General features: G+C 42.9%; 1 protein-coding gene across 2 annotated transcripts; it reads left to right on the top strand.

Moving 5' to 3' along the window:
* Positions 1 to 343: 343 nt before the first annotated feature.
* Positions 344 to 8999, top strand: LOC123137236 (ubiquitin carboxyl-terminal hydrolase 15). Of its 2 annotated transcripts, none has more exons than XM_044556895.1 (14): positions 344 to 615; positions 1744 to 2145; positions 2716 to 3106; positions 3178 to 3565; positions 3646 to 3800; positions 3889 to 3977; positions 4545 to 4630; positions 4746 to 4908; positions 6321 to 6444; positions 6659 to 6816; positions 6894 to 6978; positions 7298 to 7510; positions 7892 to 7953; positions 8034 to 8999. In XM_044556895.1, the coding sequence occupies exons 2-14, from the start codon at positions 1823 to 1825 to the stop codon at positions 8728 to 8730; spliced, it is 2934 nt and encodes a 977-aa protein (XP_044412830.1). In that variant the 5' UTR covers positions 344 to 615; positions 1744 to 1822; the 3' UTR covers positions 8731 to 8999. The 2 variants fall into 2 exon arrangements, with proteins under 2 accessions (XP_044412830.1, XP_044412831.1); XM_044556896.1 differs by lacking the exon at positions 344 to 615 and adding an exon at positions 1236 to 1257.
* Positions 9000 to 17930: the final 8931 nt, after the last annotated feature.

Genomic DNA, 17930 nt, shown 5'->3' with positions numbered 1-17930 from the left:
CTTCAAGGTGCATTAGAACCTGAACTTGCGGAAGCTATGGCTCTTCGAAGGTCTGTGCAACTAGCATGCGATGAACACTTCTCCAATGTGATTTTTACTACAGATTGCCAGTCTCTTCCATTATTGGTACTGTGGTAAATGATATCAAGGTTGCTTCGAAGATCTTTGCCTATGTGAAGTTCAAGTATATTCGTCGGCAAGTTAATGTAGCTGCTCATATTTTAGCTAAGTCTTGTAAGTATTTATCTAATCTTGTTGTTTTCCATTCTGCTCCGGAATGTACCGGGAGACTCTTTATAACTTTGTTCTAAGTAATTAATAAAGCCAACATTTCTCTCTCTCTCAAAAAAAGAGCCAAGCTAACCGAGACCGAGCAAAAACGCGCACACACGGGCAGAGCACAGTAGCCAAGCAACAGCGAGCGAGCCACAGTCGGTCACTCCCACCGCCGCTCCCGATTCCTTCAGCCGCCGGCACCGCTGCCATCCTCGGCTAGAGCTTCTCCATCCCCTACCCCTATATACCGCGATCTCCTCCAGAACCACCGGCAGGGACTGCTGCTCCGCTTGCTCGCCTCCGTTGGAGATCCGCCCGGAGCGACATTTGTCTTTCTGGGTAAACCCTAGTCTCAATTGATTTGTGTTTTTCTTTCGTCCGTTCTGCGAAAAATCGAGGCTTTTCGAAGCACTCCGTGCGCCTCTTACGCAGTCTGCTGTTGCTAGTGTCTGGGTTTTTTTCCCCGTCCGTGGACGTTTGTGTCGGTGCGACTGCCTCGGAAATTCGGCGGGCGCATTCACCGCTGGTTGTATGCTTGGGATCTCGGAGCTTGTAGGATTCTCATCTGGAGCTAGAGTTGGGCGCCGGATCCTTTTGTTTATTTATTATTATTTTGAGATGCGCCAGAGAACTATTTGATCTTGCTGTCCGGAATGTGCTGCCCATTGCTTTGTGGTATTTTAGGCGATGTGGATTTACTGGTTCTGTTGCCATCTCATACGCCCAATCTTTTGCGCCAAACATTTTCCTAAACTGGAGTGTAGTTTGTCGAGAATACAAAATACGTATGTGGATAAGAGTTTGGACGCCATCCATGAGCTATGCCCAAAGGAGCCACATGCAAAGATTTAATTTAGTTTTGTTGCCCTCCATGCTGTTTCCAGTAGTCTAGTGGTTGATTTGCTGGAGGATTTGCATATAGTATAAAGAGGTGATGTGAGCCACAAAGTGAACTTATTTCTCTGGCCCTAACATTCTAAGGTAATTAACCATTTTGGGAAACCGTGTATCTCTAATTTCAGTGAATATAGTACTTCCTCCGTTCACAAATATAAGATGTTTTGGTTATTTTAGTATGGACTACATACAGACTGAAATGGGTGAACAAGCACACTAATACATGTCTATATACACCCAATTCACAGAACATCTTATAAGTATTTGTGAACGGAGGGAGTAGTATGGTATGGTTGTGCTTGTAAGTTGAAGCCATGACAAGACAAGTGGGAGCTTCTTGATATTATCATATCATATAAGTGTAAGCCAAATCCCAAGTGAACTGAAGCCCCAATGGGAGTGAGCTTCTAGGACATGTAAAAGGAAACTCCAGTGAGCTGGTTCGTTTGATATGCTTAATCCTGTCCTAGCCCCTTAAATGTTTGAACGCGATCATTTTCTCTTACCATGTTCCTCTTCTGAGAGAGTGGAAACTGTGATTCTTGTTTTCAGCTTTGCTGTTTTCTGTAGGTAAATCAGTGATTTGGAATGTTTTTCCGAGCTGAAGCAGAGAAGTCTTGGAGCTGGATAATAATAATCTTCTAGGGATATGCTCCAACCAAGGGAAGCTGATGTGCCTGCACTCTTTGTTGTATTTATCGTACTTCCGGTGATAGCATATTTTCTTCTTGGGAGATGGCATGATTCTGTAAGTAAGAAAACAAGAGTAGGTGTGCTTGGCCAGAAAGCTGCAGAAGAAGCCTTCAAAGTAGAAACAATGGCATGCCCAGATGTTATATTGCCAGGACCGTCTCTGAGACCCATGCCTTATTTGAGATCTGTTCCTTCTTTAAGGTCAGAATACCATGAGTGTGCTACTTGTCGTGGCCCTGCAAAGACTAGGTGCTCCAGGTGCAAATCTGTTAGATACTGGTAAGATTCTGACCTATTATTCTCTGGTATGAACTTAAACTCCAAAAAGTCGTGTACACACAAATAGGTGTATGAATCTTACTTTATTGTCTGATGTTTATTTATTATAATGATTTCATTTCTGAAAAAGAACTGTACCTCTATTATGTCACCAAAGCGGGTGAGTCACCTATTTTGTTTCATTGGTAACATATCAAATTTTAGTTAAGCTGGTAGGATTGAGTACCGGAAACAGCCTCTTGCAGAAATGTAGGGAAAGGCTGCGTACTATAGACCCAAAGTGGTCGGACCCTTCCCCGGACCCTGTGCAAGCGGGAGCTACGTGCACCGGGTTGCCTTTCTTTTGGTAGGATTGAGTACCCTGTCGCTACATATAATCCAGCGCCTGATTGGAGCAAGCAACACATCTAATAACTCCAGTCTCTTAAAAATGCTGAATTTACAACTGATTTATCCCTGCACCATGACTCTGTTTGTCATGCGATACTCTCTTGCTTGTGTGATGAATGTAAAAAATTATATTGCTCTGTTGTTGTGGCTACTTTTAATGTCACTTTGAATGTTCCACAGCTCTGGAAAGTGTCAAATTATACACTGGAGGCAAGGGCATAAACAAACATGCCAGCAGTGGCATGTTAATGGTGGTAGCAACTCTGGTGGACTATCTCCGACGGAGAGTTCTGAACAAATGCCGTTCTTGACTAACCTGAATTCACCTCTTCCAGGGGGTGACAGTCACCTGCATGACATGAATTTTGACACAGTATCAGAGCCATCCTTTGCGACAACTGATAGCTATATTCTTGATACTGATCTATTCCTGACAGACAGAAGCAACATGAATGAATCAAATCAAAGTCTTCTTTCAAGAGTAAATAGCGCTTCTGTTGCATCTTGTGAAAAGAGCAATTACAGTGTTGATGAAGAAACCAACTCATCTGAGATTTTATCAGCAAATAAGGTAGCATATCTTCTAGTTCATTTTTTATTCTCCAAGTTTGTGTCATTCAGTTCTTTACCTTGCGCTTTCAGGTTTCAAACAACAGTTATGGTTGTTTGGATGAAAAGAATGGCAACCATGATTTTACTTATCCTCTCAATAATACGGTACAACAACCCAATAATTGTGCTCCTGAAACAACAAAATGTCCAAAAGCAAGCATCACAGTTTATGAACCCGACATGGGTGTCTATTTTACTTCTGATATGACGAGTTCTTGCGAGGGGCCATATTCTTCCGCAACAGAGTCACTACAGAGGAGCAAATCATCTGGAAAATATAGTGGGCGAGGAAATGTGATCTATATGAAGCCTCCTTATCCACCAGGTAAGGTGGCTTCATCACAAAAAACACAGGAGGTGTTGGCATCATATCAATACAATGTCCATGAAAAGAACACTTCCTGCAAAAATGAGCAAAGTAATGTTTCTTCTCTCTTGAAGTGGGCTACCTTTTCCTTTTATTTTTCTTTAATCTCACATATGTATTGTATCCTGTAGGATCTGCAAAATCAAGTGTTTCAACGAGCAACAATTTACAAGGATGCACTGGAATCTCAAAATTAGGAACATCCAAGGTTGAAGTCTTGAAGAAGCCCTCAAAATTTCTCAAAACTAGCCTGGTGGGTTTAATCAATGATAACAAGAGGAGTAAGGTTTGGAATCATCTATGATAACTCTTGTCTTGTAGTTACTGCGCTGTTTTGGTATGTAATGTTACTTTGTTCTAAATCGGAATTTCAGGTATTGTTTCGCTATGAAGATCTCGTTAAGTTCTTCCAGTACGAAGTACGGGGTATTTCTCCCAGAGGTCTTTTCAACTGTGGGAACAGGTATTACCATTGTCTTTGTTAAACTGTCGTGCTGACTTAATTTGTTTTTGTTCTTATATGCAAATTTTGTAGAAGGGGAGCCTTGGCGCAGCGGTAAAGCTGTTGCCTTGTGACCATGAGGTCATGGGTTCGAGTCCTGGAAACAACCTCTTCTAGAAATGTAGGGAAAGGCTGTGTACAAAAGACACAAAGTTGTTGATGAACAACATGCAATATGTTCTGGAAATAACCTAACCAATCTAAGAATCTTAACAGGAGGGGTGAAACTGAATTTCCAGTAGGAGGTGATTCACAAGTATCAAACACATAGATTGGTAAATCAGCAAATTCTAAAAATGGTGCAGCAATATAATTAAATCATACTGTACGTGCAACTAAATAAAATTAAGATAATTCCTGTGTACCAAAAATATTACGAAAGAATTAATTTAAATAAGGTGTACTTTATTTAGTCAAGCAAATTGTGAGCCAAATGTTGCTTCTTCTGTTTCTGCAAATTGAACATTTAATTAGTTAAATTGTAGCTTGTCATGGGTTATATGTAATGACTATTGTCCTTTTTTGCAGCTGCTATGCTAATGCTGTTCTACAATGCCTCATGTGCACAAAACCCCTGATGATCCACCTGCTTCTGAGATTGCATTCTAAAGACTGTAATACTAAGCCCATAACATTTTGCCTCTTCAGTACTGTTGTCTGCACAGGGTAAAAGTAATAATACAGTTGTCTACTCCTGTTCGTCTCACACTCTTTGTTATCTTCGTATAGGTTGCTCAAAGAACTGGTGTCTTATGTGCGAACTTGAGCAATATGCTTCAACTTTACGTGAAAGTGGTGGACCTGTGTCTCCAAGCAGAATCCTTTCGAATCTAAGGAACATTGGATGTCGCTTGGGTGGTGGAAGTCAGGAAGATGCTCATGAATTTTTAAGGTAGTTTAGCTGACATGTTAGATTTAATTCCTCTTATTCTATTTTTTTCATTCCTCTTTTTTCTCACCATTTCCTGTTGATTCTAACAATGGTGGTCTCTGATTTAGATGAAACCGATTCTAACAAAAGGGTGGCCTCTGATTTAGATGAAACCAAAGTTTCGGTGTTTCTTTTTAACATATTCTGTTAGTCACAACACAATCAAAATTTGTTCCGAATATTGCGGAGTGACTACTAATTGAAAGTTAGAGCTGTGGAGACAGACTTTGTAATCAAGATTTTAGGCTTAGTAGAACTAAAACTGAGTAAGTTGGGGTGCGGTTTCAGTACATGGGGTGCCTTGATGGGCAGGTGGTACCTCAGAAGGACACCTTTCAGTATTTGGGGTTGATCCTGCAGAAGGATGGTGATATCGATGAAGATGTGTGCCTTCAAATCAAAGCCAGATAAGATGAAGTGGCACAAAGCTTCTGGCGTCCTCTGTCATAAGAGTGTCACAAAAGCTAAAAGGCAGGTTCTATAGGATGGCAATTCAACCTGCGTTGTTGTATGGCGCAAAATGTTGGCCAACTAAAAGATGACATGTCCAACAGTTAGATGTAGTAGAGATGCACATGCTGAGATGGATGTGTCCACACATGAAAGGATCGGGTCCGGAATGATGATATACATGAGAGTTGGGGTAGCACCAATTGAAGAGAAGCTTGTCCAACATTGTCTGAGGTAGATATAGTTGGGGTAGCACCAATTGAAGTGAAGCTTGTCCAACATCGTCTGAGATAGTTTGGTCATATACAACGTAGGCATCTAGAAGCGCCGGTGCATAGAGGAAGTTTAAAGTGTGTTGTTAATGTCAAGACAGGTCGGGGTAGACCAAAATTGACATGGGAGTAGTCCGTAAAGAGAGACCTGAAGGACTGGAATATCACCAAAGAACTAGCCTACCCCAACTTGTTTGTAGAAGTTAGCTATCCACGTGCCAAAACCATGACTAGGTCTTGAGATCTTATGGATTTCAACTCTAGCCTACCCCAACTTGTTTGGGACTGAAAGGCTTTGTTATTGTTGCTTGTTGCTGTTAACTGACGATTGATTGATAATCCGGTTTGATTGAAACAGAAAATAAGAACGCTCATCAGTCCAAGAAGGCAACAACTAATCTCTCCATAGTCTCCTGGAACAGACTAGTCTTTTAATTTGTTGATGTATTCTGAATATTTAAGAGGCTTTAAATATGTCCTTTTCTTATATTCTCATGGTCTCTTATGTCAACACTATCAAGTGGGTTGGGGAAAATGGGAAGGGGAAAATGACAATTGTTGCTCTAAATCTGTCAAACCTACTCTATCCCTTTTGTATTGATCATGTATTAACATTTTGTTCATAATGTGCATGATTTTCAACACAACCAGGCATCTTGTGATGTCTATGCAAGCAGCATGCCTCGATGGACTGGGTGGTGAGAAGCAAGTAGAACAAAGCTTGCAGGAAACTACACTGATACAACAGATGTTTGGTGGACGCCTTAAATCTAAGGTAACTCGTAATTTTCTGACTTGATTTCATTTTTAGTGCTGCAAATTTCCTTAATCGCGTGCTCAAGTTGTTACAGTTTATATCGAATATCCTTTTGCGTGTGTGCATAAGTTGCAGATTCGTTCCTTGTATTTTCTTTTCTGCTGGCTCTCTAGCTAGTGAGTTAAGCACTATTTTTCTATCATATACTAACTAATTTAGTAAATGAAACAAGGTTAAGTGCCTCAGATGCCATCATGAATCTGAAAGATACGAGAATATAATGGATCTTACTTTGGAGATTCATGGTTGGGTGGAGTCCTTGCAAGATGCTTTGACACAGTTCACTGCTCCTGAAGATTTAGATGGGGATAATATGTATAAATGTGGAAGGTACTGTGGCAAACTAACAATCTTCTCATCATTTTGATTGGACCACAGCATATTAAAGCTTGTTAATTTTACTGCAGGTGTTGTGCTTATGTTAAAGCTAGAAAACAGCTAAGCGTGCATGAAGTGCCAAACATATTAACAGTAGTTTTAAAAAGATTCCAGGTATTATGTATTTCATCTCTGTATGCAATATTGATCTGGCCCAGTATCTTTGTATTATCTCTAATTTTCAGCTGCATGTTTGAAAGTATAGTAATACTTGTGTGCAGTTATCATAGAGTATGCATTTGTCAGTATGATATTAATGACTAATTTATGTAGAATTTCATGATGTTGTGTTTTACATCTTCAAATTGCAACCAAACCCCTCTAAAACTAAATGAAGCTCATTTTGAAGAAGTTTCCTTAGCACACTAATACAATCGTTTGTTTGGTTGCTTATTAAGATTAGTTTATTGAGCTAATTTTGTTCGTGCTTCAGACAGGAAAGTATGGCAAGATTAACAAATGTGTCACTTTTCCTGATATGTTGGACATGGTTCCTTTTGTGACTGGGGCTGGTGATCACCCGCCTCTTTACTTCTTGTATGCTGTGGTTGTACATGTGGATACAGAAAATGCATCTTTCTCTGGTCACTACATATCGTATGTCAAAGATATGCAGGGAACATGGTTAAGAATTGATGACTCAGAGGTATTCGTAAATTTCCTTGAAGTAGATTAAGAACTTCTGTATGTGTTGCTTTTAGAAGTTATTCTAGACTAGTGGAATCACATAGATATGTATTTCTTTTAAAGAAGCAAACATAATCATGAGTCTAGAAAACTAGCAGTTCATAGTATACTCTTTTGAAATGCAATTATGTTGTAATCTTACTGTTTTAGTGCTTATGGAACTTGAAATGAATTGAAGTCTGCTTGTGCTTTGTGACGGCGAACAATCAAATAGTCACACTTATTTCATGTGATAGTCTTTTCTGTAGTCATATTTTTATACGGTCATGTATGTTTACAAAATATAAAATCTGGGAATTTGTATGAGCTGATGTGGCTACTTGTTTCTTGTTATACGAAGGTCAAGGCTGTATCATTGAATCAAGTTATGTCAGAAGGTGCATATATGCTATTCTACTTGAGGTACAGCCAGCCTGTGATATTTGCCATCTAATATTCGAGTTATTTCCTTGTCTTCACTAGTCTTAACATTTATCATTTAGATCTTTTCCTCGCCCTCCGAGGATATACATTGAGAAAGGCCTATTGCCTGATCCATCATCTTCATATCGTCACTCATCAAAATCCTCCAAGGGCTCTTCTAAACAAGAGCAGAAGCAGACAGAATCACTCTTTACTTCTGATGATCAAATCCGTGGTATTTATGATTTTAGACCAGAGGAGGAAGGTTACAGGCAAGATCAGCATGCCAAGTTGAGGTCCCAAAATTTATATCACACCGATGATGCTTTTGCTGATTCGGTTAGCACGGACTTCTCGGACGCTACATCAAGTGAATGGTCCCTGTTTACCAGCTCTGATGAATCTTCGTTTACCACGGAAAGCACTAGAGATTCATTCAGTGTTGCGGATTATGGTGACAATGCTGGCCTTGATCCAATCACCTCAATTTTTGGGCCATATTATGCTCCTGACCATCCTCTTGGCAACTTTGTCTCGTGTACAAGGCTCTCGCCTTCCAATCCGCAAACAAGGTACTTCCCGGAAAGCATGGGTTTTGTCTCAGATTCTTCCTTGCCAACTCAACCCTACGGCAATGTACATAGAGGAAGATATCCGGACAGGGCTTGCGCGTCTTCAGCCGAACCTCTCGCTTCAGCAAACCAGCGAAGCTTGTACGGTAGGTATAACCATAGTAGAGATGGTATTGTTCAAACATCTGGGTTTTGTCATATGTAATGGTCTACATCTGATAGTTTTTAGCTGGAGCTGGGCTGATATGGTTAGCAGTGCTGTTAATATCGCCTCATGTTCTTTTATTTCAGATGAGGCATATTTAATTGTAGCTGCACATTCTAGATGTAGTTCACTCAGTGTAGTGAAGTAACTAGATCTGTCTAGATGCCTAGCTTTTGGGTTGACATGTTAGAACAAAGGGACTGGCTTTGTGAAAGCAAAGATGACCAAGCATTTGTTTATTATGTGTGAAAAGCTTCCATTTGCTTCCAGATTTCTATCATCCTCTTTGGAGCTCGCCCTTTTTTCTTTTCAGTTTCGTATGCTAGCTTGTCGAATGTTATTAGTGCTGTTTTAGTTCAGAAGTACTGTGTCACCTGTGGGAGCACCTCAGTTTTGAAGACAGTGATAGATAGATCAGGAAAACTGCAGGGCTATCCAACACACACCCGACCCCCGTGGCGCCTAGCTTAGGCGACATGGGGTAACCTAGCACCGCCGCCGCAAAGCCCTCCTCTTCCCACTCCCCCGCATCGCCCCGGGAAGGTGGTTGACGTGTCGGCCGGTTGTGGTGTTTGTGCGCGCGAACCTAGCACCGCCGCCGCAAAGCCCTCCTCTCCCCACTCCCCCGCATCGCCCCGGGAAGGTGGTTGACGTGTCGGCCGGTTGTGGTGTTCGTGCGCGCGAAGCGGCGGCCGCGATGTGGTAGTGGTGGGAGGCTCGTCCTTCCTGTCTTGGTAGTTCGGCGACGACGATTCTTCGGCAGGTCATAGCTCTGGGGGCTCGGGCTGTTGCGTTTGCTTCTGTGCGGACTTTGAACCGCCAGATCTGGCCGACGGGAGGATGCGGGGTGGCAGCCGGCCCTTCCCTGCCCGGAGGACGTGCATCAGTCTACGTGCTGGTCAGTTCTTGCCGGCCGGTGGCGGTGGCGCTCGTGGGTGTCGCTTTCTTCCTTGGAGGCGCCGTCGAGGTGATTTGAGCATCCTTCGCTCAGATCTTCGGGCGAAAGTCATGATCCTGGTTGGATCAGGTGGGGTCGTCGTCTTTAACGTCGTATTCCCTCTTGAGGGCGCCGTCTTGAAGATCTTGGTCCCATTTATGATTCCTGCAGGCTGGGTGTGCACTACATTGTGGTCGACATGTGCCCGACCGGTGATGTGATTGTGTGGCATTGCGATGTGTGTGGCAACGACGATGGTGGCGAGCAGAGCCTGGTCGCGGCTTGTCCTTCTGATGCCGAAGGTCCGGCGCACCAATGGGCGTGCCTATGTTGGTTTCTGGCTGTGGCAGGGAAGTCGGAGCTGCGGGCGGCGGGGCCACTGCGGCAACGAGGACTCCATGAGGGCGGTTTTCAACTAGCGGTGCTCTTCGGGTGTTGCGCCGGACTAGGTCGGTGCGAGGCTTACAACTTTTTGTGATGCTCGTAGGCAAAATCAGATCTGTAATGTCCTCGATGTTGCGGTCGACTGTTTGGCATTGCTTTGTTGTTCGATGCTATCTGTCGACGACTGTGTCATTGGTTGTGTTGTGATCTTGTTTGTGGCCAGGTTGTTTGTGTGTGCCCCTTGTGGGGTTTGTAACTTAGGTTTTCGTCCGGTTTTTCTCTAATTAACCGAACAACTCTCTTCTTCTTAATCAGTGAAGATGGCAAATCTTTTGTCTTGTTAAAAAAACTGTCACATGTGAGGATATGAATAATCACAAGATATTCCCTGAGCTGCTTAGGGCATCCAGAATGTATGTCAAAATAATGGTGCCAAATGCCAAAGTAGCTTTTACTACTAGTTCTGCCCATTGGACAGGGAACCGATGCTGCTGATGCCAAACGAGCCAAATCAATAAAATATTGTATGTTTGCCTAACAGCCAAAAACAATAGCTAGATTTCCCACCGTTGTGATGACGTAGTCAGCTTTTTTTATCCTTTGGGATCCACATACGTTGTGGAGACAATGCCAAATTAAACGCCGATGCCAAATTCCGAATAATAGGCAAATTTGGCAGCAACACACCATGGATGCCAGAAAAATTTGCATATTTGTTGGTTTGCTTGGTCCCAGGCTACATCGCTTGCCCCAACCCGGCGTTGACAAGAGATGCATAGTCGGTCATCTTTTTTTTTATGCAAACATCTAGCTGCTGTTCCTTAGACCTTGGTGAATCATTAGTTTGGCTGGTTGCATGGATTCATTCGTTCCAGGGCACCCACCTCCACCCCCTCCTCCGACAAGTATCCATGTTAGTTCTGATGTTGGTCATTGACATGTGGGCCCGAGGCACCGGCTGGCCCACATGTCAGTGACCAACACCAGAACTGACATACGTCAGAGGAGCTGCTCCCCTGCCCCCTCGACATATGATCTTGTAAGCAAGGGCAGCATCATTCTGTGTGCAACCGCCTCTTTCAGCTTGTTGTGCCCCACCCTGTCACCAAACCCACGCAAAAACCTCTGCATTTGTTTTCCTATCGCTTCTTGCCAACCAAGCCTCTCTCCCTGTTCTATCGCTGCCTGATTTGATCCTTCCTCTTCACTGCCCTTTCTCCACAAAGCGAGCCGCCCGCCAAAAACTGATAGAGGCAACGGTGTCCCGTCTTTTCATGAGATGGTGGCTATTGTTTTTGATGGAGAAGACTTTGACGATCCAAGTACGAACGTGCAAGGTTGTCACGTCTTAGCAACCACTAAACCAACTTTGGGAGGTTATTGACCACGACGGAGCACGATCAACCTGACCACTAAGGTCTATTTGTTGCACGCAAACAAAGAACAAACAAGAAACTGAAATTGCAATCTGAATATTGTGAATATAAGATGAAAACTTTATTAATGGAACTTGGGTTCCGTTTTGGTCTAGTCGTTGAACACAAACGAAGTACGTGAGTTGTAGCTATGGTGAAGTTTAATCTAAATAAAATCCAAAGTCTAAACGGTGCCTCAAGGACTGTATTTGTGTGGGGGAAGAGAGGGGATTTCGTCCCCCTTGGCAAGGTGGGACTAAAACACCTGCTGAGTCGTTTCCCCTACAATACAGACTCTAAAAAAATAGCCTATTAGTAGCACTTCAAAATTAGAAGGGCCTAGTGTCATGCCCAATATGCGACCCTATCCTAAAGGAACTCGAAGGTCCCTACAAGGATGAAAGTGCATATTGGAGACGCTTTTGCAAGGTGGATATCATTACATCGTACCATTACATAATAATTGGGGATACATACAAGAGACATACGATGCCACACGAATACAACAACATCATACATAAGAGCATCATCCGACTACGGATGAAACACAAACAGAAACTCAAACGACATCCACCCTGCTAGCCCAGGCTGCCGACCTGGAACCTATTCCCTGAACGACAAAGCAGAAGAAGAACTCAAAACAAGCAAGCATCGCTCTCGCGTCATGATCATCGCATTACTTGTACCTGCAACTGTTGTTGTAGTAATTTGTGAGCCACGAGGACTCAACAATCCCATTACCATGGGTATCAAGACTAGCAAAGCTTAACTGGGTATGGAAAGGATAAGTGGTGAGGTTGCAGCAGCGACTAAGCATATATGGTGGCTAACATACGCAAATAAGAGCGAGAAGAGAAGCAACGCAATGGTCGAGAAGCTAGAAGTGATCAAGAGGTGATCCCGAAACTACTTACTTTCATACGTAACACAAACCGTGTTCACTTCCCGAACTCCGCCGAGAAGAGACCATCGCGGCTAACACACGGTTGATGCATTTTAATTCGAATCTGGTAACAAGTTCTCTACAATCGGACATTAACAAATTCCCATCTGCCACATAACCGCGGGCACGGATTTCGAAAGTTTATACCCTGCAGGGGTGTCCCAACTTAGCCCATTATAAGCTCTCACGACCAACGAAGGATATTCCTTCTCCCGGGAAGACCCAATCAGTCTCGGAATCCCGGTTACAAGACATTTCGACAATGGTAAAAGAAGACCAGCAAGACCACCCGACTGTGCCGACAAATCCGGATAGGAGCTGCACATACCTCGTTCTCAGGGCACAACGGATGGGCGATCCGTACAACTAAAACCAGACTTGAAGTTTCCACGAGGGGCGCTGTAAAGGGCTCTAGTTTGGACCAACACTCAGAGGAGCACTGGCCCGGGGGGTTTAAAATAAAGATGACCCTCGGGTTAATTACTCCCAAGGGAAAGGTAATAGGTTGTTAGGCAAATGTAAAACCAAGGTTGGGCCTTGCTGGAGGAGTTTTATTCAAGGCGAACTGTCAAGGGGTTCCCATACACCCGGCCACGTAAGGAACGCAAAATCAAGAAACATAACACCGGTATGACGGAAACTAAGGCGGCAAGAGTGGAACAAAATACCAGGCATAAGGCCGAGCCTTCCACACTTTACCAAGTATATAGATGCATTAATTACGTAAGAGATATTGTGATATCCCAACATAATCCTGTCCAACATGGGGCAATCTTCAACTTCACCTGCAACTAACAATGCTATAAGAGGGGCTGAGCAAAGCGGTAACATATCCAAGCAACGGTTTGCTAGGAAGGGTGAAAAGGTTAGAGGCTGACATGACAATTTGGGAGGCTTGATAAGCAAGAGATAGGTAGCGCAACATAGTGATAGAACGAAGCAACTAGCATAGCAATGATAGTAGTGAGATCCAGGGTAACGGTCATCTTGCCTGAAATCCCGCTAGGAAGAAGAACGAGTCCATGAAGAAGACGAACGGGCGAAGACTAACCAAGCGTAGACGAACGAATCCTCACGATCACAACAAAACAGGAACTATCGAGAAGAAGCACAACCGGAAAGGAGCAAACCACATGGTAAACACACAACACATAAACATGACAAGATGCTCAACCAAGCATGATGCATGACAAAGGCTATATGACGCTACTCATGGCAAGATATGATGCATACAAGAGCAACACATCAAAGCAAGTTTAAATGAGGCTGCAAACAACATATAACAAATCCGGTAAGTCCTCATATGCAAATTTTAAAATTGGTCCAGAACTGAATAAACCTTATGTTCAAGTTGTTAAACAGCAAGTTAAAATGCACCAAGATGATCTACACGAAATTCTAGTCAAGTTACATATAAGGTTCATTTAGTTCGGAGCTACGGCCTAGAAGATATGAGCAAAATAAGTTAAACATGGCATTGATGAAAAATGCATTCAAACATCAAGCAAACACTCTCAAAACATGGATGCAACATGATAAGATGAAACTACATGCAAAATCAAGCAAGTTTCATATAGAGCATGCTCAAAACGGAGCAACGGTGCAACACATGCACTCCAAACAAGATATAACAACAATCTGCCCAAACAAGATATATTCACTTTGGAAACATCAAAACAACATGCTACAGGACCCATATGAGCATAAACTTGACATTCACTTCATTTAAAGATAAAATAATTCAAATATCATTAAAGGTTCAGGTTCATAGGCATCAAGATTAAACCAATATGATCAATGCAAAATGCAACTTTATAACACATCAGCCTATGCATGAGCAGAGTTAATATGATGACAACTTGAGAGCAAGAAAGAGACAAGCTGCAGCAAGTAATCATAGCAACCAAGGGCATTAAATAAAAGTATACATAACAAAGAGCAAATAACATCATGGCATCCTAAACATATGGCTTATTTATTAGTGGGAACCAACATGACAAGATTGAATGTTGAAACAGTTTCAGCAAGTGTAAAACAACAACATTGTGATGGCATGTTCGCAAGCATGGAACAGAGGCATATGACATCCAAAATTAACAACCATGGCATTTGAACAAAATACTCATAGCATAATTCAAAACATGTAATTGGAACATCTCCATAAGATGCATGTATCACTCAATAACAAGCTCACAACATAGCATCATGAAGTTAACAGGAATCTGGAACATTATATAAGCATGTTCATCGCAATGAAAACATATGCTACTGGTCATATATAGGGCATCAAGAGGCATGGAATGATATAGCATAGCATATACAACAAAGCATCTCAATTAAGCATCTCCATATTATGCAGGAATTAATTGGTAGCATCAAGCAAACATGGCAACAGGATATAGCAGTTTCAGCATTGACAGAAAGTTAACAGCAAGTGGCTCACTTCACAAGCTTTATGCACTCACTACAGAGCATATAAAAATACATGGATTGCACCCCTGTAAAGATGGCATAAATATTCTCCTAAAACATGCAGACATCATGCTCATAGGATGTACACAAAAAATGCAACAAAAATGACAAATCAACAAGTTACAGCAGTTTTCAGTAGTTAACAGCAACATGCACTTTTGCAAAAGGGATTAATATATCAAGATAAACCATAACATGAATGTAAGGCACACCAATATGTATATCATGAAGAGCAGAACATGTGAATATCAAGATCATCATCATAGCATCAACAGGGACGAAGTTGTGACACTCAAAAGATGCACAAATGATGTTAACAATCAGCAGATTACCGCAGTTTATATCATATAGCAGTTTTGAAACGAAGATTTAGGCATCAAGATGAACTAAAACAGGGGCATGCCACAGTAGAATGAAATGAAGATCATCTCACAATGAACATTTTGATATATCATACATGCAAAACGGAGTAACATGCAAGAAACTATGGTAGGTCAAACTTATGCACATGATGTTGAAAAACTCAGGGACTTGGTGGAATTTAGACCTCACAGAAACGTGACGGAGCCATGCGGGATGGAGGGATCCGGGTCGGAGGGGCCATGTTTGGTTCAACTCCTGGTGGATCTCATCCACCTTCGCGGATCTGGCCGGAGAAGAGCTCCGGCGAGAGGGGCGACGGGATACGGTGGTCGGAGCTCGCCGAAATCCATGGCGGCGGTGGGCGGCGGCGCGCTGCGAGGAGCGCGTCGGCGGGACGGGAGGCGGGCGCGCGGGGGGGGGGGGGGGTGGGGGGGGGCACCGGTGCAGTGGCGGGGCGGCGCCGGTGCCGCTGGCGTAGGGTGGCGGCGCTCGGTCGGTGGCGAGGGGGTGGCGGCGGACGCGTCCGGCGCCGGCGGACGTGTCCGGCGACGGAGAGGGGCGATTGCTAGGGTTTGGTCCCGGGATTTCGGGGGGGGGGGGGTGAGGTGCATATATATAGGTAGAGGGAGTAAGGAGACTCCAAATGAGGTGCGGTTTCCGCCCACACGATCGTGATCGAACGACGGAGAGCATGGAGGGGAGTTAGATGGGCTAGGTGGGTTGTGTGAACGGGTGCTGGGTTGCAACAGAAAAGGGGGTTTCGGTTAGCTCGGTTAATCGTTGGGGAATCAACGACCTTCAAATGGAACGAAATTTGACGGGCGATCTACCAAGGCCACTCGTCAAATCTCGACCCATTCCGAGAACATTTTTCGATGGCTCACAAAACAAGAATTGGGAGGGGCGATGGGCACGTGCGAGTGTGATTGGGATCAGAACGGACAACGGAGAGAAACGGGGGAACCCGAACGGATGCAAGTTTTGAAAAACATGCAAATGAAATGCAGATGATGACATGGCAAAAATGCAACACGCAAGCAAAAGACATGGCAACGACAGAGAATAACTGGAAGACACCTAGTGCATCGGATTCGGGGCGTTACACCTAGCCCAAAATATGGTGGCACATCACCTATATTAAGCTATGGAGAAAATTTATGAAAGGGCACCTTGTATATTTCGTCTATGTACTTGTACGTCATTATGGTAGGTACAAAGTGCTGAAAACTCCACCAGAAACTCTGTTCTTGTTCCCCTTGCGCATGCCATCATCTCCATGCTTGATCACACTTCAATGTTCATCCTTCTTGTCCAAGCTAGGCCCTTCATTTGTAAGCAAAACAAATGTATCCAATTTAGGCAACATCATATTCTCATGAACATTAGAATTGTTACCAAGAAACATAAGTACCTGGTAATTTAATTGGCGCACGCGAGCTCTATTAATTAGTCCCATGTATGTAACAACAGGGGTTGTGGGTGTAACTGTGGTAGTAATGTCCTCATCATCCTTCCCTTCTTGAATTGAAGTCGTCCTCGACGGAAATTAAAGTGGGACTAACCCCAAAATCTGCAGGAAGCTCAAGTTTATATGCATTGTCATTTATTTTCTCTAACACTTTAAAAGGACCATCAAAACATGACAGCTTAGACTTGCGCAAATCAGTAAACCTATCTTTGCGTAAATGTAACCAAACAAGATCTCCAGGAGCAAAGACAACACATTTTCTACCCTTATCTCCAGCAAGTTTATATTTAACATTCAGGCGCTCAATATTTTCCTTAGTTAACTCATGCATTTTAAAGTCGATTTAGCATGTTGTTTAGCATCAAAATTAACCTTCTCCGAAGATGGAAGAGGCAACAAATCAATGGGTGCACGAGGTAGGAAACCGTACACAATTTCAGAAGGGCATATCTTAGTAGTAGAATGCAGCGAACAATTATAAGAAAATCCAATATGAGGCAAACATTCTTCCCACATTTTCAAGTTCTTCTTCAAAACAATCCTAAGCATAGTAGACAATGTTCTATTGACTACTTCAGTTTGTCCATCAGTTTGGGGGTGACATGTAGTACTAAAGTAGTTTAGTCCCCAACTTAGCCCATAAACATCTCCAAAAGTGGCTAAGAAACTTAGTATCATGATCTGAAACAATTGTATTTGGCATACCATGCAAGCAAATAATTTCACGAAAGAACAAATTAACAAAATTAGCAACATCATCACTTTTATGACATGGTATAAAGTGTGCCATTTTCGAAAATCTGTCCACGACAACAAATATGCTATCCCTCCCTTTTTTCTATTCGAGTTAAACCTAAAACAAAGTCCATAGACATGTCCTCCCATGGAACACTAGGTACAGGCAAAGACATATATAAACCCTCAGAATTGATTCATGACTTAGCTTTTTAACATGTAGTGCACCGAGCAACAAAATGCTCAGCATCCCGTCTCATCTTTGGCCAAAAGAAATGTTTAGCTAGTACGCCCTCTGTCTTATTCACACCAAAGTGTCCATTAATCCTCCTCCATGCGCCTCCTGCAACAATAGAAGACAAACAGAGCTAGCTGGAATGCATAGCTTGTTAGCATGAAACACAAATCCATCATTAGCGACGAACTTATTCCATGTTCTCCCTTCTTTACAATTCTGCAATACATCTTTAAATTCAACATCAT

The sequence above is a fragment of the Triticum aestivum genome, chromosome 6B, assembly GCF_018294505.1.
Source record: "Triticum aestivum cultivar Chinese Spring chromosome 6B, IWGSC CS RefSeq v2.1, whole genome shotgun sequence".
Classification (NCBI taxonomy): Eukaryota; Viridiplantae; Streptophyta; class Magnoliopsida; order Poales; family Poaceae; genus Triticum; species Triticum aestivum.
The sequence above is the reverse complement of the archived record's forward strand: the minus strand, read 5'-3'. Positions and strand labels throughout refer to the sequence as shown.